This window comes from Melanotaenia boesemani, chromosome 23 (assembly GCF_017639745.1).
Source record: "Melanotaenia boesemani isolate fMelBoe1 chromosome 23, fMelBoe1.pri, whole genome shotgun sequence".
Lineage (NCBI taxonomy): Eukaryota > Metazoa > Chordata > Actinopteri > Atheriniformes > Melanotaeniidae > Melanotaenia > Melanotaenia boesemani.
The window spans coordinates 10,838,383-10,863,872 of record NC_055704.1 but is presented as its reverse complement, the minus strand read 5'-3'; the positions used below and the strand labels follow the sequence as shown (position 1 = coordinate 10,863,872).

Sequence of the window (25,490 nt, the reverse complement as noted above, 5' to 3'; positions counted from 1 at the left end):
GATATCAAATCCATTTATAATCATTATTTTGCAGTTTTTCATTGGGTTTCACTAAAAAGAAGAGTGTGTGACAATTTTAAGCATTACCGGTTGCATTCTGTGTTCTGGTTAGTTTTGGGTTCTTGATGTGGTCACTGATGCGAGTGAAACCTGAGAAGTCTCTGTTTAGTCCTCCACCCCCAATATAATCTTTACACCAGTCTTATAAATGTAAAGGCTTATTAATCTATGGCTGTAAGACTGTGGTTTGTTTATGTGTGACAGCTGCTGTGAGGTCAGTTCTGTTCCCAAAACATCCCACATGATGATGTTTGAATTTCTAGCAGCGAGTGTGTTAACTAATTATTCTCTTCTTCATTTTTCTGTGTGTTTGTGCTTTCCCTGTAGGCAACCCTGGTACTATGGCTGGGGCTTCAACCTGCCAAGAGGTCAGGCTCTTTTAGACAAGTGGAACCAGATCCCAGACAACACGGACATCCTGGTCACACACTGCCCCCCACTGGGTGAGACACACATCACAGAATGCTTCCAAAAACACACTGTTTTCTTTTTAGAGGTTTTCATTCAGTTATCTATACATTAGCCCACACATTTTACCATCTATAACAGTCTACTAAACCAACTGGTCTGGCTCTGCAATGTGTGCTTGGCTGTCCTAGATAAATAAGTTTTGTTTAGGCTTTTCCAACTTGACATAGGATTAAAGCAAAATTCTGAATATATAAAAACAATGAAAATAACAAGGAAAATTATATATTTAAAGGCTGTATTATTTAGAAGAACTATATATGGGCTTTTAGCTTTAAAGGAGACAAGTTAGCCTCTTTTTTTTCCACATGCTGACAATTTCCTGTATTCTTATAAAATGTATGTGACAGGTTTTGGTCAAAATAACACAGATACTCTAGCAGCTTTCTTCTGTTATTGATTTACTCCTCAAACAGATCAATTTGGGGGCATAGGGTGACCTATGATCAAACTCCACTTCTGTCTTCTTGCGCCTCTTTTGTGATCTGTATTAATAACCATCAGAGTACAACATGAGAGAACATTCAGTTAACAGTCTGAGACCTCAGACCACACACTAAACTGACACATTAATATTTCACTTACATTTATTTTCTTTACATTTCCTTAATCTTCAGTTGAATCTTCCCAATCACTCCAATCTTCTACACTCTTTTATGTTTTTAGTGGCAAACATTTAGAACAGTTGCTTATATGGCCACCAATGTGCTGTCCTGCTGTTGCATTGAGGACAAATTGGAAACTAACAGGTAAAAGCTAATTATATATCAGTTGGATGTAAGATTTCCTTTTTTAAAAACATTAAACAAAGTATTTGTAGAAGCTTATTAGCACATTTATTTCTTCAGTTAGGTGAACTGTAAAAGTAATGAGAATTGATATAATGGCAATAAAATCACATTCTTAATTTACCATGAATGCAGCATCATCTTAAGCTGAAGTTAAGGAGAGATTCAGGAGAATGGATAACAAAAAATGAAACGTTTTCTCTTAATTCTGTCTTTATTTTTCTTGAGTTTTTCAGTTGGTAATGACATTAAATATCCAAATAGATGCTCTCTAGCACAACAAGAAGTAATAAACTAAAAGGTCTTCCATGATATGTTAGAAGTAATCTGGAGTCTTATAGGATACAATATATTATGGTCATGAGAGATTCTATCATGCTAGGCTTACCTAGATGTTTTCAGCATCCTATCCCAACAGGTATAAATCTGTTTTAACTATGTCTACCCTTCTCACCACGGACTAAAATTTCATTTATCTAATGCCTCCACTCTGCTGACTGTGTTGGTTGAGTCTAGTCCGTGATAGAAAGTGATATGCAGATGGTTGATCCAATCATCTGCAGTCAAATTTGGAAACTCTTGTCGTTTTCCAAAAACTGTACAAACCATCTGTCACAAGTTACATAGCAGATCCAGTAGTGGATCAGTAGCTGGCATTTTAGGATAAACAATGAGGCTCACATGCACACTATGATTATATGGATCAATATTTGGATGGCACATGATTGCAGATAAGTACATTTTTCAAATTAATTTAAAGTTAATGAAAGCCAAGTTATTGTCAGATAGTATTTGATGGTGTTGTAAGAGCATTTTGGCAAACACACTGCCTCTCTATACTCAGCAAATCAAATGCTGAAGATTTATGCACGACCAAAGATCAAGCCCAGTCCCCTACCACGGATAGTTCATGGAGTTATACATTTACACTGACAAGAATTCAACGTATGACCATGTTGTCTTTTTGCTAGTAATTATGGGGAAATTGTTTTATCATTACTATTTTGATACCAAACTGCAGATTTAACTCAGACATATTCTTGCTGGTTTTTTTTGTGTGTGTGTGTGTTTAAATAACTTTTATGGTCAAAGTGAGCTTCAGCACTCCCTCATATAGTAGTAAAACCTTCTTATGACAGCCCTGCCATTTAGGATCAGCTGTGATTGGTTGCTAGCAAACTGGAAACAATCTGCCACTAAATCTCATAGCAACCTGGTGATGGATTGTTAATGGGTAGCGGGAAACTGTGTACCCTGCTTGCTCACAAATGAATGAAATGGGACTGGATCCATCTGTTCACACCATACTTTGAACATCAGTATTCTCCTGCCTAAATAAACTGAGCTACTAGGGTAATAATAAAGGTTTATAATCTGAAAACAAAAGGAAAAGGGCACAAAAGTGAAAAGTATTTGCCCTGGCAGGCTGCCTACAATCACCCGCCTGCCCTGCCCTTTTTTTCTTTTCCACACAGTTGGTACAACTGGGTAAATCTACGCAAGCATCGATTTGAAAGTTGTGACCAAAGACTAGTTGGTAAAAATTGATTAATAATTTACTTTTTTAATCCCAATTGGGAAATTCGGCTCTGCATTTGATCCATCTCTAGCTGTACTAGAGAGCAATGGGCCATGTCTCAGTGCCTGGGGAGCAGTTGGGACGGGTTAAGGGGAGAGTTTCACCTTAGTAGTCATTCAAGTATGTTAATAACTGGTCCCTCACTGACCCACTTTATTAGGTCCAGCTTACTAGTACCATTTTAGACCTTCTTTTGCCCTCAGAACTGCCTTAATTTATGGTGGCAGGGATTCAACAAGGTGTTAGAGACTGGATCCCTGATCTCTGGAGATTTTGCTTCATATCATCTCCCATTCCAACACCAATTTTGTGATCTTTTGCTGCTGTAGCCCATCTGCTTCAAGGTTGGATGTGTTGTGTGTTCAGAGATGCTATTCCGCATACCTTGGTTGTAACCAATGGTTACAAACAAGTATTTGAGTAACTGTTGGCATTTTCATTTAGACAACTGCTGCCCACTAGATATGTTCACTCTTTTTTTAGACAATTCTCTAGAGATGGTTGTGCAGGAAAATCCTAGTAGATAAGCAATTTATGAAATACTCAAATCAGCCCGTCTGTCACCAACAACCATGTTTAAAGTCACTTATTTCGCTGTTCTTCCTGATTTTATTGCTTAGTTTGAACTTCAGCAGGTCATCTTGACCATGTGCCTAAATACAGTTACTGTCATGTGATTGATTGATTTGCTATTTGTGTTAACAAGCAATTGCACATGTACCTAATAAAGTGGCCGCTATGTGAACATACACATTTTTATTTCGACTATAAAATTCTAAGTACAAAAGGGCTTTGGTAGGGGGGTGAGGATTAGGTCCCTATTGTGGTAAGTGAACTAATAAAAGCCAGGAGTGATCAGTGATGTCTAACACAGTTCAGTCTGGTTCTTCTCTGCCAGAAAGCACTTTTGCTGCACTGGAGACTATTAGCCATCACAGTAATCACCTTTTAATTGATACACACTTACCCCACATCCTCGGTACATGAGAACATTGGAAAAATTGGAAAAGCAAATGCTAACTCACAAGCTGACTGACATCTTATATGCAAATTCTCACGCAAAGCACACACACATACACACACTTTTCTCTCACTCGAACACACACTTTCACACCCCATCTCCCGCTGCAGCTGTGGTGTTCAGACAAGTGTGTGTGATTGATTTCTGTGTCTGCGTCTCGGCTCTGAACACAACCATTTATTTTCCATTCAGCTTAGCCAAGTGTCTCCAGCTATCTGCTCATAAGCCATCAGCATATGGGGCAACTACAGCGGCTACTAATGCATGACACACACTAACTCAGAGGCAGGAGTATAGGGATTGACGTGGAAGAAAGATGGAAAAAGGAAATGGAGGACACAAGTCGGCATTTAATTTTCTAAATGATTTTTAAAATAAAGAAATTAATATAAGACAGGAAGGTAAAGGGATATAACATGAGCAATACATTATTTTACACTGCAGACAGTGACTGCCTTTTATGAGGAGCAATAAAGCTGCATATCCAGGGTGAGAGAGGAAAAATATGGCCTCTTTATCTGGCTGTGAGGAAGAAGTTAACAGCCCAAGGAAAGAAGCTGAAAGTGAGACAAAAAGAGGAAAAACAGGCTCAGTTCCCAATGCAGCAGCTGTTTTAAACAAGAAGCAAATGAAAATACCCCAAGACACAAAAAACCCTTTTAAATTTTCACGTCTCTTCCACTGTCTCAAAAGCCACATAAAGAAAGTATTAAGTTCCAGGGTTCATAATTATTTTTTCAACAGATACAGAGGTTTAAAGTATAAAGAAATGAATCGCTTAACCAACATGACCTACAAACTACTAAAAACCAATGCTGGAGCCAAAGAGGGTGGCCTGTGGGGGCTACAGTCTGACTGCTCTCTTTCAGAACCACCCCGAATTTAGACAACTGAATAGCAAGGAAAATCCAGTGTAAGCTGAGTTTTACTCAGATGCCAAAGTGCAAGTGAATGCAGCACATACGGTAATGTACTCAGATAAGAGGAACCTCTAGCCATGTTTGCACAGCCTGCAACTATTGTTCCCGGGTACCTAAAACATTTCAATATGAGAGAACGAGAATAAATATGTGGTTACGTAAAATCAAGTTTGTTTTGATTACTAGTGTCTGGCCCCCCCCATCCAAAATTTTCTAGACTCTGCCCTGCTTAGAACTGATAAAATTACGGATTATAAAGTAAAGAGTTTCTGGGGCTCCAATCCTCATTTTCCTTGTGTTTTCTTGCCACAAAATCACCTAAAAAACAAGTATTTGTCATGCTTTTGTTTACTCTTCAGATAAAACTATCATTATTCTGTATGAGAGGAGGTTGTATCTGGCAAGTTCAATAGCAACACTTGTTAGATTTTTACTAAATTATCTGTTTTTACATAAAAACTCATTCTTTATTTTCACCACTTTTTCACTGAGTGAGGTCTTCTGGTGTATTCAGTCCTCTTTCCACTTTATTTCCTCATTTGCTTTTCTTTTGTTGTCTTTTATAGCTTTTCCTTTGTATTCACTTTATTATTCTTGTCTGGGCAGAGTGACAGAAGGTGGGAACAATGGCGGCATGAGCTCTTCACTCATTTTATTGCTCCAACTTGATGCTTTTATTGACTCAGCATCAGCAGCATCCCTCCTCCCAGTGCAGCCACTAAATTATAAACACTCCATGCTTCATCCTTGTCACACATACTGTGAAGTCTGCATCTGTGCGTGGCTTTGATTGATCTTCATTTTATATGGCTGCTTTCAGAGTCGTTTGTTGTATGTGCTGCGTTGTGCAGTTTACCATCACACAAACGGCCAGAAATATGGAGCTTTGTTTGAAAATGTGATGAATGGCTTTTTAAAATTCACCGACATTCATAGACACACTTAGCCATGAACACACTTAAAATCGACCAAACACCATCAAACATCCAATTCATGAATTACTGAATCAACAACAGATTATTATTGAAGCAAACTAATAATTAAACACCAAATTTTTTAGCTTCTAGTCATTATTTATCTTTTTTATTTTTTTACTCGTGCTCATACAGTTGCTTTACTTTCATTTAATCTGAATGTCTATAATAATACATTAAAAAAAATTGTTTTTAAAATAAATATTTGTAACACAGACAATATTTACCTATGTGGATGCAGTCTTCTTGGTGTTTATGTTCGAATAACTGCAGCTTAATGATTTTATTAATAAAGTCAAACCTTAAAGAATTTAAGCTGCAAAAGGCGGCATAGCAACAATGAAGGAAAAATTTCTTATGCTTCTGGTACAGTTTGCAGGCATTGTGTGAGCTGCAGTTTTTGGCATCTTATTTGCATCTCTTTGTGGGCAGGTTTTCTGGACTGGGTCCCAAAGAAGATGCAGCGTGTTGGATGCATGGAGCTACTCAACACAGTTCAAAGAAGAGTCCAACCCAAATTACATGTGTTTGGACACATCCATGAAGGTACGTGCATAAACGGTTTCAACCCAAACATCTCTTGTGTCAGACTGTGTGACAAAATTTGTTTTTCCCCCTGTATTTTTAAAGAAAGACAGAGTGAGAAGAAAGCTTTGACACCTCTTGTCAAAATATCTGTAATAGTCTTTAGCTGAAATGACTCAGTAATTATATAGTTAATAGTTAATAGTACATGAGGAACATACTCGGGTAGGTTGCCTCTTTTGTTTGGGGTCAAAAAGTAACTTCTTATAAACTAAAAGTAGCCACATCTCCTCTGAATATAGCAGTGGTGACATACTTTGGTCAATATCTACATTTCCCTCCAGTGCATGCATACTGGGTCAAGGACAGCTGTCCAGTTAAATAGCCAGGTTGAACTCTTAACTGTACCTCGACTCAGCTCTTTACGTAGCCATAATGATTTTAAGTCATTTTATTATGTTTTGAATGACTTCATCTTTGGAAATACAAATATGAACTCACATAGGACTCACAAAGGAGCTTTAGAGACCCAATGTATTAAAGAATTTTGTAAACTTATTTTAACTTGTCAGATTGGTGTAAATACTAATAAGATAAGTTTATAGGAGACTGACAGTTGTCCATACATTTGTTCACTTTTCATCAAGATTATTCTGACTTGCTGTACATTCACACCTTAACATTAAGGCTTGATGATGTCTATCAGCTGTACCGTCATCATCTGTGGGTTTTTGTTCTTCTTCTGCTGCTGTCTATTTAGTTTTCTAGTCTTTTGTCATGTTTGTGTTCTGTCTTGTTTCCTGTTTTGTTTTGTAGAGTTTTTTTCTTTTTGTATATTCTGTGCGCACCTGCTACCTGTTTTGTAGTCAGTCACTCTGTATTGATGCTCCAGGTTTTTCTTTGTTCATTGCTAGTTCATTGTGTGTGTGTGAGTTAGTCAGTCTGTTTCATAGTCTTTGTGTGTTTGTTCTTTTAGTCCTTGTATTCTAGTTTTTGGAGTTTGGTCTTTTGTTAGTTTAGTTCCCAGTGTTCCTACTTCTGCAGTTTCATCCATCCACCTGTGTCTCCATGAGACTGCATTTGGGTCCTACAACCTCGGCTCCTGCTTCCATAATTCATGACATATACACTTACACTACAATTAATCTAACATATACTGGAGAAATTTTTTGTTTTTATTTATTTATTCATAAAAAATATAACCAAGGAATAATTAACAAGTTAATATTTAATTTACTAGGTCGATGCTTTAACAAAGGCTAATTCTTTAACTTGTAAAATATTCATAAAGCTGTTTGTGTAGCTGCTGGGTGGTGGGAATTTTTTGATGGGTTTAATCAGCGCAAGCTCAGCTTGAATTCAATAACAGAGCTACTGGTTCTACACAGTCTTGGCATCAGAACCTAGTAAAAGGTCAAGGAACTGATTGTTTTGGGCCACATCTATCAAATGAACTTTGACTTTATAAGAGGACAAATTCCACTTTAGTTATTCACTCTCTAACATTTAATTTATGAATAGCAAAGTTGGTATTGTAGTCTCAACCAATATAATGGAATGACAAGCTCAGTTAAACATTTCACACACAACAACAGCTCATCAGCATAGATGTTTTCATTACCCTCTTGCCACTTAAAAAATTTCTACATCCCCATCAAATGGGAACCGTGGTCAGTAAAAACTAACCTGCACAAGTACTTTACATGAGTACATCTTTTAATAAGAGCTAATACCAAATTGTTCCTGTTTAATTTCATGCAACAGTAAAACTACTTTTACTCAGTAAAAATGAAATATCACGTTATCTTTAAATAATTTAATTGAAGCTGCACAATACTGAGCACCAAATGCTCTAAACGTAAAGGACATACACACAAATGTGCAACTTGCTATTATGATCATTTAGTACCAGTATAAAGATAACTGTTAGATAATCCTGAATTAAAACGAAATTCAAAAGTATATAAAATAAAGTAAAAAAAAAAAAGCTTGTTCCTGATTTGTGAATGTTGGGACCCAGCCTCCTGGGGTCTGCCCACCAGATCTGGGTCTATATACTAATTTTTAAAGGATGCCTCAGCTGACATTATCCCAATACAGAGACTCAGTAACTGACAGCAGCAACTCACAGACAAGAAGAGACAAGACTGATCAATATATATTTTTTTTAAATTTCCTTTATTTTTTCTTCTTCCTGCTGTAAAGAAGAAAGTTGGAAACGTATTCTCTCTCCCGCTGTGTGGGGCATCATTGTTCCAGTGAAATGTTTTAAACTAGCCTGATCATTTCAGTCGTATTTACTAAAAACACAGCCTGCAGGATACGGTGTGATGCCATTCTTTCACATTGTCATGGAGACTCGCCTATCCTCTGGCAGTTATGTTGGATCAGTGAGTTTTATCCCACAGAGCACTGATGATTAACCTGCTTCTACATGCAGCGCTAAAACAGTATTAGAGAACTGATGAGCTGGTACATCCTTATCAGCATTTCATCCAGGCCAATAAGGGCAGAGAGTTTTTTTTTTCTTCTTCTTCTTCGTCTTCTTTTTTCACAGGATTGCTTTTTTCAGGGTTATCAGGTCAGCATTTGGCCCCTAGAGCAGCAGTCCCCCATCAGAGAGAACCAGATTAGAAACTAGATCAGATTTTATATGAGGAGAAATTCACTGAGAGCAGCTCTCTTCATTAATGAGAGGGCTCCGAGAGATTCGGAGAGGATGGAAATTATTCTAAGTTTTGTATTTATGTATTCCAAAATGTGAAAGGTCCAGTACAGACATGCAGAGATCTGCTTCAAGGGATGGTGGAAAAGACACCTGCACCTAAAAACAGCTAAAGTAGTATTTTGAGACATTGCAATTCTACATTTGCTGTTGGATTACATGTTTTTACTTATTTTCGTTATTAAAAAAGATGTAAAAAAAACTGTTGCAAAAAAATTGCCTCATTTCCATTAATTGCCTTTATGCAAGAGATTAGATTAACAGTCACAAAAGCAGGTGGATTGGATCAAACTAATCAAATTGCGAAGTTAGTTTGATCTGCACCAGAAGGTTAAAATGCATATAAACTTATTTGCCTGACTGGAATCGTACAGCACTGAGGCTCTCAGTCCATCTAACATCCTCAGAATAATGCAGTTGAATCATCATTGCATGTGGTGCTCTGCAGACGCTCCGCAGCTCCACATTTCTGCAGCTTTACGCAACTTTTTGTTGAAAAAAATAATAATAAAACAATATATATATATATATATATATATATATATATATATATATATATATATATATATATATTAAAGCCTTGGTGTGTATCATAACAGCCAAACTCCGAAATAAAGCTGCCCTTATTCCAATGCTTTTGGGTCTTGTCAGATGGCTAAATGCATCTGAAATTGTGATTGAATTAAGTAACTTAAAAACACAATGACTCCTACAGAGAAAGTTAGAAGTAACAAAATGTCTTCAGCATTTTCATCATCATATCCTGTGCATAAATACCTGACCTTAGCTTGATTTAACTGTGCATAAAACAGCGTTCAATATTTGCAAGTTCACCATATCTCTTTTTTCCTGTTCGGTTAAAATTTTTCAGGCTACGGCATGATGACAGACGGCACCACAACGTTCGTCAACGCCTCTGCCTGCACTGTCAACTTCCTGCCCATGAATCCACCCATTGTCTATGACCTTCCCAACCCCAGGACCACATGACTAGAGGAGGCTGGGCACCAGACCCCTACCACCAGTCAAAAGAAAGGAGCCAGGAGGTGAACTTAGAGTTAAAGAGCAGGACTCTGTAAATATGACACAACTCCCTCGGACAATCTGTGGAGCTGACCTGGTGACAAATGGATACTCCATGTTATTTCAAGTGCTGTCATTTATTTATCAAAACACTGAATTTTACAGTACATGCTCAGACTTCTGCAGACATTTATCCGCAGACAAATGGACCCATTTTTGACAATCTGATTCTGCTCTCAGAGACAACAGAAGACCCTTTTCAATCCATCAAAATCAACAGTGAAACAATCCAACACCTCATCTACACAAGAGCTTTGGCTTTGAATGTCAGGAGGATTTCACACAGCTCTGACTACTTTTCAATAATTCCCTATCTTTTTCCAAATTTTCCTCCAATCCCGGATGTTAACGTGTGAAACATCAGAGGAAATGTGTGAGGGCAGCAGGAGGTCTCCGCCACAGGCTGAATATACTGAGGTGTCAGATATGTCGACACTGCTCTCCTGGGGCGCATCGTAGCCCCAGGTTAGCCTCTGAACCAGCTGAAAGGAGAACACAGGGAAGTTTGTCCCATCTTTATGTAGCGCTAATGTTCTTTTTCTCCTGTTTTATCCTCTCCCTCCTTCATGCTGTGACTAGTTCTGCTTAGCCACGGCTGGGAGGTGTGACTTTCTGGGACTTAAAGGATGATACGTGCTAATGCTACTTCTTGCCAACGGAAGCTTGAAGCAGCAGTGGTTGTTTGAGGAAACTCGCAGGTAAATTGTGGGAACACTGAACCTTTCTTTTCTTTTTCTTTTTTAAAGAGAAGTAAAGCACCATGAACTGTAACTGGTGTTTGTAAATGTTCACTCTCGCGGTAAAGAAAAAAAAAACTTGAACTTTTTCCTTAAAGATTTCCAAACCATTGATGTGCTTTTCCAAGAAAAAAACAAAGAAAGAAAAACTTCAATATTTGTGTCCAGAAATTTGTGGTAGGTAAATTTTATTTGGTCTGTTTCTTAGTAATGTGAATGCTTATTATACTTATTTATTTACTTAATGTCTCTGCTAATTCCCGTTTGGTGACTATTAACTCTTCCATGTCCACAAGCTTTTTGTATTTAAAAAAAAGGGCAGTATTAATATTTTAATATCTTTAACATTTTTTTTCTTGGCTCTGTTTTCTGAATAAGGCTATGTGAATATGCTTTGCATAACAAGACCATTTCACACTTTGATCTCTCTGCTTTCTGACATTATGTATGAACTTTCCCCAGGGCTGCAGTTTACTCCTGCTTCACTCTTGCTTCTTCAGCACATCAGCATTCCTTACACTGTGCTGATGTCTTTATAGTTTCAAATAGGCAAAAAGAGAGAAAAGCAGACAATTTGTGTGCATTCAAACACACAATAATGACCTAGGTGTTTGCAAGTATAAGTACTATTGCACTAGAAAGGTAAGTACATTAAAATCAGGGACATTGAGGCTGATTCTTTGAGCATAATTACAGTAAGTCAAATGATAACTTTTAGAATATATATATATAAAAAGGAAATTGTTGCCAATCCAATGGAAACATTTTTCTAAATCATTTATTAATTTTCTATACCTTGTTTTGGCTAAGTACACACAAAAACCTGCATTTTTTTAACAACTGTTCCTTCTCTGTTTAAAAAATCACATCCATGCAACAAAATTATAAAAAAAAAAAACTCTATTTGAAAATCTACAGATCTTAAAATATTCCTGACCTTTAATATAAAGGTGAAGTAGCTCAGTCAAATTCAAACAGCAATGTCAGGACATGCAAAAATTCTGTCGCCATTCTTCCACCAAAAACAAAAACACATCTTTTTCTCAAAGTTTTCCCATGCATTCAAGGACTGACCAGGTCTGACCCAAAGCTGGCTATGCTGGCCCTGAATTCCATGATGAATTGTTGATTGATGAATTTAAATGTATAACAAGATCTTCTTTTTACAGTATGTGCAAGCATGTTAAAGTCCTGTTAGCAAGATAGCATCAGTGCTATTTTGGCTCGGTCTGCTGTTGCCAGTATTGTAACTGTATCTTAAGATGCAAACATGAAAAGTCTTGTTAGCAATATATGCATTAGTGCTATCGTGGATAGACCTACTGTTGCCATGTAAACTAATGGTGAGAACAAACAACCTCCCATTTGTAAAAGAAACCCGTTCCATCATGAGCACAGTTGTTCACGTACTTGTTTGTGTAATCCGCTGCTTACCGGAGGATTCCACTAAGGGGCACGTTAGAGAACTCAGACCAGATAGAGTTGTCATATTTGTAGAGTGTAAACAAAATGATAAACATGGCAATAATAGAGAAGGTTAGCATTTGATTCATTTTTAAGATCATTCCAGAAAAAAACAGCTGTGGTATTGTAGATGGTATGTAAGGAATAATTTCGAATTTGGTCAACAAGCTAGTCTTTAAAACTTTCCATCATTTTAACCAAAACCTTACAATAATGCGCACAGACAACAGTACAAACAAATGCAAAATATGCAAGGCAACCATGATGAACATGCATAACGCATGATTAAAAGCAAATATATTCTCAGCCTAAGGGGAGATTAGCACATATCCTAACATTAAACCAAGGAGTTTGCGGTGCACAATCTGATGTCACAAGCCAAAAATCCTGGTTTCCAAGTCCACACATGAACATTAATGAAGTCGGTGAGAATCTTCACGGTATGAACTCTTGGGTTTCAATCCCAAAAACAGCCTTTGCATGTAGACAACAGGAACAAACCCAGGCTCATGTGTATAGGGCCTTAGCCTCTTCACAGTTGCAAAAGGGCTAAACGGTATCCAAGAGTGTTTTGTGGTTGGTTAGAATATGTTATTTTAAAATGCATTTGTCAAAGCTACAGACAAGTGTGCACTATTTTAGAGGCAAACCTAAAAGCTGGTGTTACAACCCAAATCAGGGGTATGACTGGGCGCAACACAAAAGTACTTTGGGACAGGTGTAAAAGTTAAACACAACACATTTTATTGACACAAACATAAATACAGAATAAAACCTGGAACAAAAGGTAAACAAGTGTTAGGGTAAGTGAAACTGCTGAAAATAAATACAAAAGGTTTAACCCAAAACCAAATACAAAAACCACAGAGTAAAACGAAGGAGTGTCCATAACTCGGGGTGAAAACTAAACAGACAAAAAGAACAGCAGTTACCATAAACTAAGTGACGTCCGTCACAAACAAAAGCCTAACCTAGCCCAACACAACGAAACCTACAATACAAAGAATAACAAAATGGCAGAACACAAACTAAAAGTGCAGCAAAGCTTGAACAGAAACTGGGTGGATAACGAAGGTGAGTCTAAACTAAACAAGACTAGAACTAAGTCCCCTAAAAGGAACACGAACAGCTAGGGGGTAACCCTGCTGTGGATACAAAACAGTCTTGCACCAAAAGGAACACCCAGAAAAGCCATGCCACCATAGATCTGCCAAACCGAGAGAAGAGGCCACCTGGGCTAATCAGCCTCTCTCATCTAAAGTGAGGGGAAGCAGCCTGTGCCGTCCGCTTCTCCCTCCTCGACTGAACACTGCAGCAGCCCTTTATTTCCTGGTTTCCACCAAGCTGCAGTATGATTGGCTGAGCGTTGAGCCAATCACTGGGGAGGAGACCTGGGGTGCATTTGCTCCAGCCACTCCGAATGGACGTCAGGGCGAAAGATTTGCATCTAGAACAAGCCCCAGCTGGCCACAATGAGTGGCACTCATACCACTGGTTATCAGAAATTAATACAATAAATACATTTGCAGCAGAAAATTGACTTATTATCAAGTTAATAGTTGCAGTCAGGCATCTTAATTTTGGTAAAGTCTCACAAACAAACTTGCTTTTCTTTAAATTACTTCATGATGAGTTAATGGTTGCATGTAAGCTGGATACACAAAACATAATTGTTTTCAAAGAGCAATTCTTAAACAACGATTTCTGGTGTAGCAGGGAAACTACAGCTCTGAGTCCATAGTAATAGTTTCATTTTAACCAGTGGAAAGTCAATACAAAAACAGCATCGTCAGCATCTGTCTGTATCTATGTAGTATTACAGAGTTGTAAGCCTCATTATTTAAAACACAAGCGTAATTAGCCTCTGTGATGGAAACTTTTCAACAAGGAATAAATAAACTAATTAAAATAAAGGGTTTTCAATACTTGCTGTCAATTGTAAACTGAACTGTTTGACTGAAAAAGAGGAAAGCTGCGGTACAGTAGCACTACTGAGAATATTTTCGTTTGAAAACTAATTAATTAAAAACCCCCAAAAATTTTTTGGAGGAATTTTTATTGTTAACTTTCATTGAAGGTTATTTGTTACAACTCAGTTTCAACCTCATTTAGATGTTCAATAGACGTGTTATGTGCTTTCTGTTTTATCGTAGGAAAATAACTAGATACGCTGTTTTTATTCATTTCTTGAGGCATGCTGAAAGTTGTTGACTTCTGCTATTCAGACAATCTCCACGTTAAGAATTTTATTTGAAAATGAGATGCTTACTGTCCGAGAAAAGGAAAGCCTTCATGGCAGAATGACTGACAGCTAAAACTTGAAAGCAACTCAAAGTTGTCGTGTTTAAAAAGATGGTAATTTGTGTCCTCTGAGACATTTTTACTCACTGGATCTGTTATATTTTTATGAAACTGGCTGCTCACAATTTCTTTTGGGTTTTTTTTTTTTTTTTTTTTTTAATGAAAGTGTTCATATGTTGTTATATTTTGTTGTTGTTGGGAAATTGTTCATGTTTTTGAACTGTAAAATAGGAAACTGAAGACCCAACATTCCTGGAGACATCTCTGTATTTTAAATTTTCCTTCTATAAAAAAAAAGGGGAGAAAAAAACTGAGAATATTCTGCTGGTTCTGAGAGATTATTCAACAAATAAAACCTTATCTGTGATCCGTGGGTCATCTATCCTTATTTGCATCTTGAGCATTACCTTTCACCTTTCTTTGTGTGTGTGTCTGTGTGTGGGTGGGTGTGTGTGTTCTTGAGGAAATAAGGAGGAAAAAAGAGTCGGAGAGAGGAAATTCTTTGGTCCTGGTTCTCTTTTGTTCCAATCAAAAGTATCTGTGTCTCGTATCAATTATAGAGCTCAGAGCAGCAAGTTAATTTCCAGTAGCTAAACCCTCATTGCTCCGACTCTGTTTCCCATTTTGTTCCTCAAGTCTTCCACACCTCTGCACATTCTAATGAGAACCCTCATTCAAATAATTACATTAGTAATCCCAGGGGAGACGGAGTAATTTATTCGCAGACAGCTTTTTTCTTTGCCATTAATACAACTTTCATATGCTCTCCCTTCAACTCGCTCGCTCTTTTCTCATTCTGCCTCTTCACCTGAAATACTCAAATCATTCTCTCAGTCCTGATCATCCATTTCCATCTGCCTGTCCTTCTCTTAGACTCTTTAAATGACTCCCAGCTGTCTACATTATTCTCTCTGAGTGCTAGCGTGAATCTTGCTGTGCTAGTGTTCCCTTTGAATGACTGACAGAAATCATCCATCTTACTTCAAACTTCCAGATGAGAGGACACATCTGATGCTCCTTGTCTGCATTGTTAAAAGTTGCTGCATTTGATTGATTTGGAACAGAAATCAGTCTGGTATAGTTGGTCTGCAGGTAGAGGCACAAAAATAAACTAAGTCTAAAATCACTGGATGTAACTAAAAACAATGCAATGACCTACTTTTTATTTACAATTCTCAATAGAAATGTTGGACATGGCCATGTTTACTACTGTAGCGTCAACAATTTGTACACATCTGGGAACTGAGGGTCCAGCTGCTGGACCTTTTTGGAGGAACATTGTCCTACTTTTAGCTGATATAGAATTATCCTCACTATAAAGTCCTGGATTATATTTATTGTGTTTTGCATTTTTCTCTTTCTTTTTTCATTTGATGAAAGATCTGGACTGCAGACAAGCTTCTTCTATGAAGCCATGCTTCAGAGGGTTTGCACTCTTACCCAAGCATGACCTAGCTTTTACACAAGAAGTTCCAATTCACTACTTTATACAAATATACTTTTACTCTACAGATTACAGCTGTCACATGTCCTAATCCTTTGCTCCTTGTGTATGTTAATGTTTCATTGCCTGCCTGGGATTGGCTCCGCTTCATCACACCCTTCTCACCTGCTACCTGGTTCGCCATCCTTTGGACCAATCACTGGTGCCACTGCCCCATTCCAGAGATAAAAGCTCTGTCATCCCCTTATTCAGTGGCAGCTGTGCAGCTTTGCTTCACAGCTTGCCTGCTTTGTTAAGACTCTGGTTAATTGATTGTAACTGTTGAGAAATTGTGATAACTATATTTGTGTGTGACCTCTTAGAGTGCTGATGTCTGAATGTATTCCTCTAAGGCCTCTTTGTTCATTCTCGAACTTTGTGTCCCACACAGGAAAATAAGAACAATGAGAGAAAACAACAAATAAAGGTGAGAGCCCCCACATTATCAGTAACAGTTCACTTCTTCACAAGCCGAGTCTAAACAAAGTGCTTTTTATTCTGTAATCAGATAAAAAGGGTTTTGTCTGCAAACTGGTGTACAGACACCATTGAATGAGATACCACGCAGGGGGTCTCTGCAATTTTACACAGATGGTGGAATTGGTCAAGACAATGCAGGTCTTTGATTTCAATGGTGATTTGGAAGGTTGCAGCTAGTGGGTTGCCAGATTGGGCCCTCACCCACACGCTGCACTGAAAGCTTGGGTTTCGGCTTAGTTACTCAGCGGGGTTTCTTTTAGATTGTGCCCACCCGTGTGTCATTGTTCAAAGCTTCGTATACACCTCCCCATGCCAGAATAGCACTGCAACACACAGAACTTGTCCAATTTGCCCATTATGGAAGGTGATAGTCAAAAACCTGAGGGTGGGAGGTCCCCACTGTGTTTACACAATCTGACAACCCACTGTCACCTATTACCACCCGCTCACATTTCAGCACCAACCCGCTCCTTATTTTACAGTAACTCACTTTAAACTGGGAAGAAATGAATAAACAGTAAAGTAAATTAGACCTAAACAAAAAAAAAAAAAAAGATTTTATCAGGTAATGCTGCTCTGAGTAGGTATTATGAACAATACAAACTGTGTAAACTGATTTAACATTAAACATTTATTTAATTATTGTGTTGTTGATGTCTCCTTTCGTTATCACAACTACATAAATTTTCTGCCTTTTGGCCGGTAAAAAAAGTGTTTTGTAATATCTGCTCAGTTATGTAACTCTGACACTCTTTGTTCCTCTTGCACTGCTTCCTTTTTAGCTGTTTTGGCTGTCATGTTTGTTGCACTGAGAGGTGCAAAACTGATAGTACATCAGAAGAATTTAAAATCTTTTATCTGTGAAAACTTCCTTCTACATGTGTGAATGGGTAACTCTATACTGGGGCCTACTGCCTTTAAGAATATCAGTTTTTCCCACTTTCTCATCTTCTGAGTTTGCAAAACTGAAACAATGTGCAGCTGTCGGCATACTGTATATCATGTCAGCAATACAAAAACATTTCCACAAAGCTTTGCTCTTGATACACACTAAAGCACCCACAGGTATTTTTAAATTTATAAATTGAAAGGCTCATTACCTTCACCTTCAGTTTTGGGGCAGGAAAGTGTTGTTTTGTCCCGAGGGCTTCTAACTGTGTTTCAATCATGTGATTTTTGCAGGCCTGTGTACTTCAGGTGAGCAAAATGGGAGGCAAACAATTTTCATAATTTAGATGCAGTTTCAGTTGTGAAAAGCTGAGCTATGTAATGGCATAGATCAGGTTGTCCAAAGTCAGTCATCAAGGGCAGCTGTTCTGCAGGTATTGGATGTTTCCTGCTGCAGCACACCTGAATCACATTAATGAGTCAATATGGTTGGGCAGCACTTGCCAACAAGCAGTTGAGTAGAGCCATTTGATGTGAACCAAGTGAGTTGGTCCAGGGCAACATCTAAAATCTGCAAGAATACGGCACTGGAGGACTGGAAAATCAGTCATATCTGGTGCTTCGGATGAGCGTCTACACAGCCAAGCAGATGAAAGAATAGAAACCTTGGAAGTCTTTCTTCTTCATGTGTGGATCATAGACTGTACATAAAAGATGGACGGAGCCTCCGTGACGTCACAAGTAGGTTTCTGAAGAAAAAAGTGAAGCTTGTTGGGCGGTTCCCACCATCGCCATCTTGGTAGCGTCATGCATGTCGTTAGTCCCGGAAAATCCAAAAATGGGCAAAGAGGTGGATCTGAGAGGTAGAGTTGCCACCAGTCCCGTTTTTCCCAGAATTGTTCTCTTTTTTTACAAGCTGTCCCGGGAAAAATAAAATCTCTCCCGGGACACAATTTGTCCCGGTTTTTCGGGGAAAATGCAAAAACCTTATTTGATTTCCTTCGTTCTGTAGTCTACAGATGTCCTCTGTGTTAATGTGGCTGTACGTCACACGCAAGTGACGTGCCCAAGCGCTGAAAGTGGCCCGCGCAAGCCAAGCAGGCCAGGGAGGGAAACTTGATGGAAGACAGACAGCAAGCTGAATCAGGCGTCCGTCTTATTTTCGCCAAGTTTTGGAGTCTTTAATTAAAATGGGAGGAGAGACAACGGACGAGGAAGGAGAAGGAGCAAATTCATGTAAGCCACCGGCAAGAAAAAACGATATACTCGTTACAATCCTCAACATAACATCTGTGTCAGAGAGACAACCTGGTTCACAACAAAGAGGTAAGCAAAGAAATTAGTTGTTCCACTGTGACGTTAGTATATCTTCACATTTAATCATGTTTTAATAGGTATGTTTATCTATTTATATGTAATGTAGAAGATGGCAGCAGCAGGCCAAGGGACTCCAGATCAACAGCAGCAGATTCAAGAACATCTGTGTCAGAGAGACAGTCTGTGTCAAGAAAAAAGCAAAGGTACAATAAGGGGCAACAAGGAGTCTTACAACTTTGTATAGCCTAGATTACTAAATCAATGTAGTATAGTTTACCTATCATTGTCAAAGCAAATATGCTTCTGTTAGATCTTCCACTGCATATCTCTCCTGTCATGTCTCTCTCTGTGTTCTAGTGTGTTGGCATGGCTGCTCAACTCGGACGTCTCTAATATAGGGTGACTCATCAAAATTATCAGCTGATATCTACTCTGTTTTGCCTAGCAGTCAGCATTGTGTATGAGAGATTTTGATCCGTAAAAAATTAAAAATATTAACAGGACTTTGTCTCTGTCTCCTATGTCTGAATTTCATGTTAATTTAGTTTGAACTGATAATAATCCCCGATTCCTCTGCCCCAAAGTTTATGTCCAGTGTCCCTTTTTTCCACAAATCCAAGGTGGCAACCCTACTGAGAGGGGGACTGTGAAGGTGGGGGTAGATGATTGACAACCATCAAACTTCGAGCTGCCTATAGCTAAGAGCTAACTGAGCTGACCCCGAGCAACGGTAGCTAACCAGCTAACGGAGGTAGGTGGACTAAAGCTAAGGCACGCTGTTAGCCGGCTAAAAACCGTGGTTGTGCTGCACTCTCCCTTTTTTCCGCGGATATTGGATGCCTGTCAATCAAAAGGACACGCCCCTAATTATGCCGAATTTCAAGATTAAATAACATCCAAACGGATGAGTTAGTAAGAAATTCACCCCCCTCACAGTTGTCATGAAGGTAAACTTGTCCTATTAATACTAAAATGGATTTTTGTACCAGGCTTTAAACATGTTTATTTCTGCTTTGAAGTTGGTCTTTTTAACATGGGAGTCTATGGGGATTTGCTCTGTTTTGGAGCCAGCCCCTAGCAGATGAGGGGTGAACAATTTTTTTGCACTTCCGCATAGGCTTCACATAGGTTGCCATTTGGTGTAGATAGGTAAAAGCAGTCGGGATTGAGTCCCTTTGTAACAACTCCAATATTGTTTCCGCTTCTGTAAGTTTGCATTTTATTGTTTTTCTGTAGCGCAGCTGCTGTGTCTATGGCGTAAACCAGGGGTGCCCAAGTCTGGTCCTCAAGATCTACCATCCTGCAACTTTTAGACACCTGAATCAAATTACTGGCTTGTTACCAGGCCTCTGCAGCACTGAATGACATGCAGATGACATCTGATTCATGTGTTGATGTGTTGGAGAAATGTTGCATCTAAAAGTTGCAGGATGGTAGATCTCGAGGACCAAACTTGGGCACCCCTGGCGTAAACAAACCTAAAGGAGCTATTTCCATCATCCTCGTGGCCGAGATTCTAGATTAGTAGCCCAATCTTTTTTCTTTACATCAAAAAGAGCTAGGATATGGTGAACAAGGCAAAACCATCATCTCATGTTAAAATAAAGTCAGTGCAGCCTAAGAGTTATAAGCTTCTTGCTTAGCAGATGCAATCTTGACAATTAAAACAAGAAAAAAAAATCTACAGTTTTTATCGGCACATGAACTTTCATCCACCCACAAAAGTTCAGAAGCTACCAAAAAAGGACCCCAACCAACTAAAGTAAAGTGACTTAAAACTAGTGCTATACTATACTAAAAGATTTGGTATTGATCTGATACTAGTAAATAAAGTATTGCTGATACTGATATGGATGCTTTTAATAATTAGAATGGATAAATCATCAAATTACCATTATCATTAGCTTAAAGCCCTTTTGTAATAAATTTAGTATTTATCTCCACTGCTCTTTAGAAATTGGCTAAGTGAAATGATAAATCAAGTTGGTCTGTACACATCTACATGTAAGTTTAAATATAGTAATTGAACAGCATTTTTTTTCCACAGTTAATACAAAGAGGTAATATCAAAGCCTGAGCCATATTATGATCAGTCTGTTTAAATTCTATTAAATGTTTTTTATTATTTTTATTATTTTTCATGTTTCAGTAGGATAAATGTGTTATATAAAAATCTGAGCATAATTTAATCTTTGATTTACAAAAGTAACAGCCGGTTGTGTTTTGAAAATCAATATTAATAACTAATGATGCTGTTGACATTACTTCCATCACTATTACCTGGATATTCTCTGCCACCTGAAAGACTCTGCCTCTGGGTCTGGGATCTGAATCTGTGGAGGAAAGCGAGATTTTTCTCTCTGCCTCTGCAGCTTGGTGTTTTAATTCATCTATTTTTTCATCTGCTATCTTAAAGCCTTTTTGCAGATTATACAGCTTGCTGTTGTTTAATTTTCTGTCTGGCTATATCCACATTGCTCACATCCAACACCAGATGTTAGCATGTGTTTTTTCTCAGTGGAAGAAAGGCTAGCATTATATACTCCTTGATGTTTCTATTTGACAATATTAATTTTTTTTTTCTGTTTTTTATTATCATTATTCTTTAGAGGTGCCTGCAAATAAATTTAAGATTGTGTGTTTACTCTGATCAGAGTTTGATAAAATCCAAGTTTTCTATAATATTGTGAGAAGGATCTGGAAGAGCAGCTGGTATAGACAGTGGATGGAGTTGGGCAATTTCCAGTGTTAGGAGTAACAAACAGCAATAATCCTGGTTTTTTTTCTAAAATGCTTCAGCGTGTTTTCATTGATGGAAAATTTGTGGTGAAGCTGTGTTTAAATATCACTGTAATCTCCTGAAGTCTCAATGCACCATTGGTGAGACACATGGCAGGTTGTGCATCTTCCTAAATTACCTAATAATGCTCAGCTGTTGATGTGTAGCTGAAAATGCCAGTTTTGAAGAGATGACTATGGGACATGGGTCCTTGTTTCTTTTATACTTGTGCTTTTATAGGTGTGCCCAAGGTGCACTCTACTCTGTTATGAAGATGTGAAGTGCACCTTTCACAGACTTGATGATCTATAGTTGTCAAATTACTTTGCATAATTTATTTGCTTGGTCTTCTCACCCATTATTCTTTATGTGCGGCAATAAAATTTGAAATAGTTTAACTCGTGTTTGTAGATAGCACACTAAAGGAGTGAAATGTTTAATTATTGACAGCCTTCTGTCTTTGTGTGAGAGTTTTTTTTTTCTTTCCAAGAGCTTAGTAAGGAAGAAATGACAACTTGAAAATAGGGTGGTAATTAAGTCTGATCGTTCTCCAAATGATTTTCAGGTACTGTGAGGCCCAGCTTTAAAACAGCTGTAATTTAAGGGGTTTCTGACCAGATAATATTCAGCATTGACAAATTCATTAATATAATGATTAAAAAAAACAGCCCAATAAATGCAATGTCTTGAGGATTTTTATGCTATTTGATGGAGCAGTGCTGGGAGGACTGAGTCAATTTTACCTGATTAGTTTAAATAAATGTAAATGAGAAACCTCACTAAAATTGATTGGGTTGTTCCACAGGGTGTTGTACTTGGACCAATACTTTTCTGTGACCATAGATTCATTTCTACTGCTATTCAACTCCCCTAATCCAACGTTAATCTGATATACAGTATTAGAGAGGAGCAATAACATTATCTGGTGCTTTGTGCCAAAAACCAAATATTCGTCCAGGAACTTTTACAGTTATACTCAATGTTTTTTAAAAAATGCCAAGGGAAGAAAATATTAGAATTGCCCTTCCATAAGGGTCCCTAAGAAAAAGAAAGCAGGTGGTTGACCGCATGTCCTACCATGCTGTATCTACCCATGGCTCCTGTAAACTCTTGGAAAAATCTAATTGTATTTTATAACAGTTTAATATTTACCTGTAATAAACTTTTTCCCGAAGTTCGCAACCTTTTGAGGGAGTCTTTGGAATTTGCTTTCTTTTTTGTCAACATGCTGTTCTGTCCTACACAGATTATCCACCATGGCTGCCACATTTACGTTGTAGGATTTAGATGCCTTTAAAAGAAATTGACTTTGAGACACACTTTCAGTTGTCTTTTCATTTTTATATTTGTTAAATCTTCTGCAGTGTGTCTTAATATTTATTTTTCTTTTAAGGTTACAAATTAAATTGATACCCCGCTGCTTTGTTTTCTTTAGAACCATATAATTAGCCCACACAAGCAGAAATTAGTGTGATTCTGTGCTTTTCTCATTTGTTATAATAAAAGGCAAAGAGGCTCTCTTATTCGTATTTATAGTCCAAGATTATTTCTCCAATGGCTCATGTGCTAAGCAAGGCACAATGGAAGCAAGAGGCTTATGTTTGATATGATTAGGTTGGAGTTCAGATGGAAGGCATGATGGAGTCAGGGGGGAGATAGCAACCTGGTGAGGAGTAAAAAGAGTTTTTAAAAACCTCAGTTTAAGCACTGAAACCCCTGCCATGCAAAACTGATGTGATATATGTTCCTGCTGGTCAAGATGTATTGTTCTGTTGTCCTACTGTATTTCATCCTCATTCTTTCATTTTAATACTGATCAGTTCATCCTAGAAGCCCATGTAGTCGTGTGAATCTACTAAAATTCTTATTTTCTGATATAAACCGGATCTCCATCACCCTTTAGAATATAGTACACAACGCAGTCAGATCCTGTGGTGCTTTAATGGACCTTGGGACAGGTTGTATCACTTTTTAGATTTAAAATTACAATCATCAGGTTCAACAGCTGCAAAATATGTATGTGTTTTTAAAGGGCTGTTTTTGTTTTACTGTTTTTGTCAGCACGAATGTTAAAACATCTTTATTTTCTTTTGTTTTTATGTGTGATGTGTGAGCTGCAATAGCAATGCCTTTCTCATAGATGTCCAATAGTAATCAGTGGTATTTTGTCCATTAGCAATATTATGTGTAACTACTTTAATCTAGGCTCAGGGATTAGAATAGTTGAATGTCACTTATATGGCACTGGAAATCAATCTGTTTATCTTAACTAAGGGAAGCATAAATAATAATAATAATAATAATAATAATAAAGAAAAAACAAAATAAATAATGGAAGCATATATAAAGTGAAAAGTAGTGGACCAAGTACAGGACCCTGTGGAACACTTTGACCAGTTCATCTCAGCATTGTTCCCCTTTTTAATCCCAACGATATATTGAAGACCTCTCCTGTAGACTGCCATGGTTGCTCATATCAAAATTACAAACTTTGTTTTGTGGGCATTTAAAACTATTTTTAGACTTTTTAAAAAGTTCTTTGCAATAACTCAAATTCAGTCTGAAGTTTTTCCATCACTTGCGCTGCAGAGTGAGCAGGCAATGTACAGAGGATAGCATCGTCAGCATATAAATGCAACTTAGCTCAATACCTAAATCCTTTATTAAAAATAGTAAATAAAATGACAGCCAAAATGGAACATCAGGGCACTACTTTACCTATCTAAAAGAAAAAAAAAATCAGATTTTTTTCTTGGACACACTGTGTCCTATCTGTAAAGTAACTTTAAACAAGATAAGATGAGAGGAAAAATGATGAGAAAACACTTTATTCAGACATTCAGACATCTTTAACATAGAAATAGTAATAATAAATAAAGACACCATAGAAATGTCTGAAAAGGTGTAGGAGAGAAGCCTAAGCTTAGTTAGCCCACCCCCAGTACATTACGGGCAAAAGCCAATATTCCTGAGTTTGTCTCAACGTAAGTCATGATCCACTGAATCAAATGCTTTTGAAAAATGTACAAATAAGGCAGCACAGTGTTGTTTTCTGTCCAGGGCACTGATTAGATAATTTGTTACAGCTATACTGGCAGTAAATAGCACATCTAAAACCAGACTGAAACTAACATAAAATGTTATTATCAGATAAAAACTGTTTCAATTGTAAATCAACCTGAGAGCCAATGACTGAAAGTTTGGAAATGGGTCGATAGTTGTTTAACTCAGAGGGAATTTCCACTTTTATGTAAGAGGAGAACATGTGCAGTTTTCCAAATGGTAGCTGTATATAGGTCAGTCCTAAGCTGAGTGGTAATATTTAATTGCAATATGAGTTCAAATAGTTTGTATTTTAGTTGATCCATTACATCTTATTTGATATTGTTGCTTGTTGACAAGATTTGTCATCCTTAGTATACTTCTTTGTGCAAAAGTTCACACAACTGTTTATAACATCTATTTAACTTAAAGCAATATAATGTGCAGTTTTCATGTAAACATGTTTTTGAGTTATTTGTAAGAAGAAATAGAGCCAAAAATCAAAGCTTGATTTGTGTTCTTCATCAAGTGGGTGTAGATTGTGTAATCTATTGTTCCAGGATACAATTACTTCACTCTTGAACAGATTTTATGAACTGTGGGATGTGTCAGCACACTCGCTACAATTTGAGGAGGGGGTGACTACCTACACAAATTAAGTCACAAAAAGATAGGCGTCCCTGAGCTCAAGCAAATATGATTAGGTCTTTAGATGAAGAAAAACATATTATTGAGCTTGCTTATCAGGCATTTTTTTTTATTAACCCTTTTTTATTAACAAGTTATTAACCTGAAATTTATAGATGCAGCGAGAACAAGCTGACACATGAACAATGAACCACAAAAAAAACATTTC

The 25,490-nt window shown here is 37.6% G+C and overlaps 1 protein-coding gene and 1 long non-coding RNA gene across 3 annotated transcripts in view; both read left to right on the top strand.

The window, feature by feature from the left end:
• The window catches only part of mpped1 (metallophosphoesterase domain containing 1), a 77,623-nt gene extending 64,843 nt beyond the window's left edge, over nt 1-12,780 (top strand). For both annotated transcript variants that reach the window (XM_041978036.1, XM_041978035.1), the window contains exons 5-7: nt 388-503; nt 6,243-6,356; nt 9,932-12,780. In XM_041978036.1, coding sequence (XP_041833970.1) covers nt 388-503; nt 6,243-6,356; nt 9,932-10,050 — 349 coding nt within the window. In that variant the 3' untranslated portion in view covers nt 10,051-12,780. The remainder of the gene's footprint in view (nt 1-387; nt 504-6,242; nt 6,357-9,931) is intronic.
• Nucleotides 12,781-15,573: 2,793 nt separating this feature from the next.
• LOC121634889 lies at nt 15,574-19,402 on the top strand. Its single transcript, XR_006009317.1, has 4 exons — nt 15,574-15,588; nt 18,509-18,822; nt 18,920-19,016; nt 19,171-19,402. It is a non-coding gene; the product is annotated as an uncharacterized LOC121634889 (long non-coding RNA).
• The last annotated feature ends 6,088 nt before the right edge of the window (nt 19,403-25,490 follow it).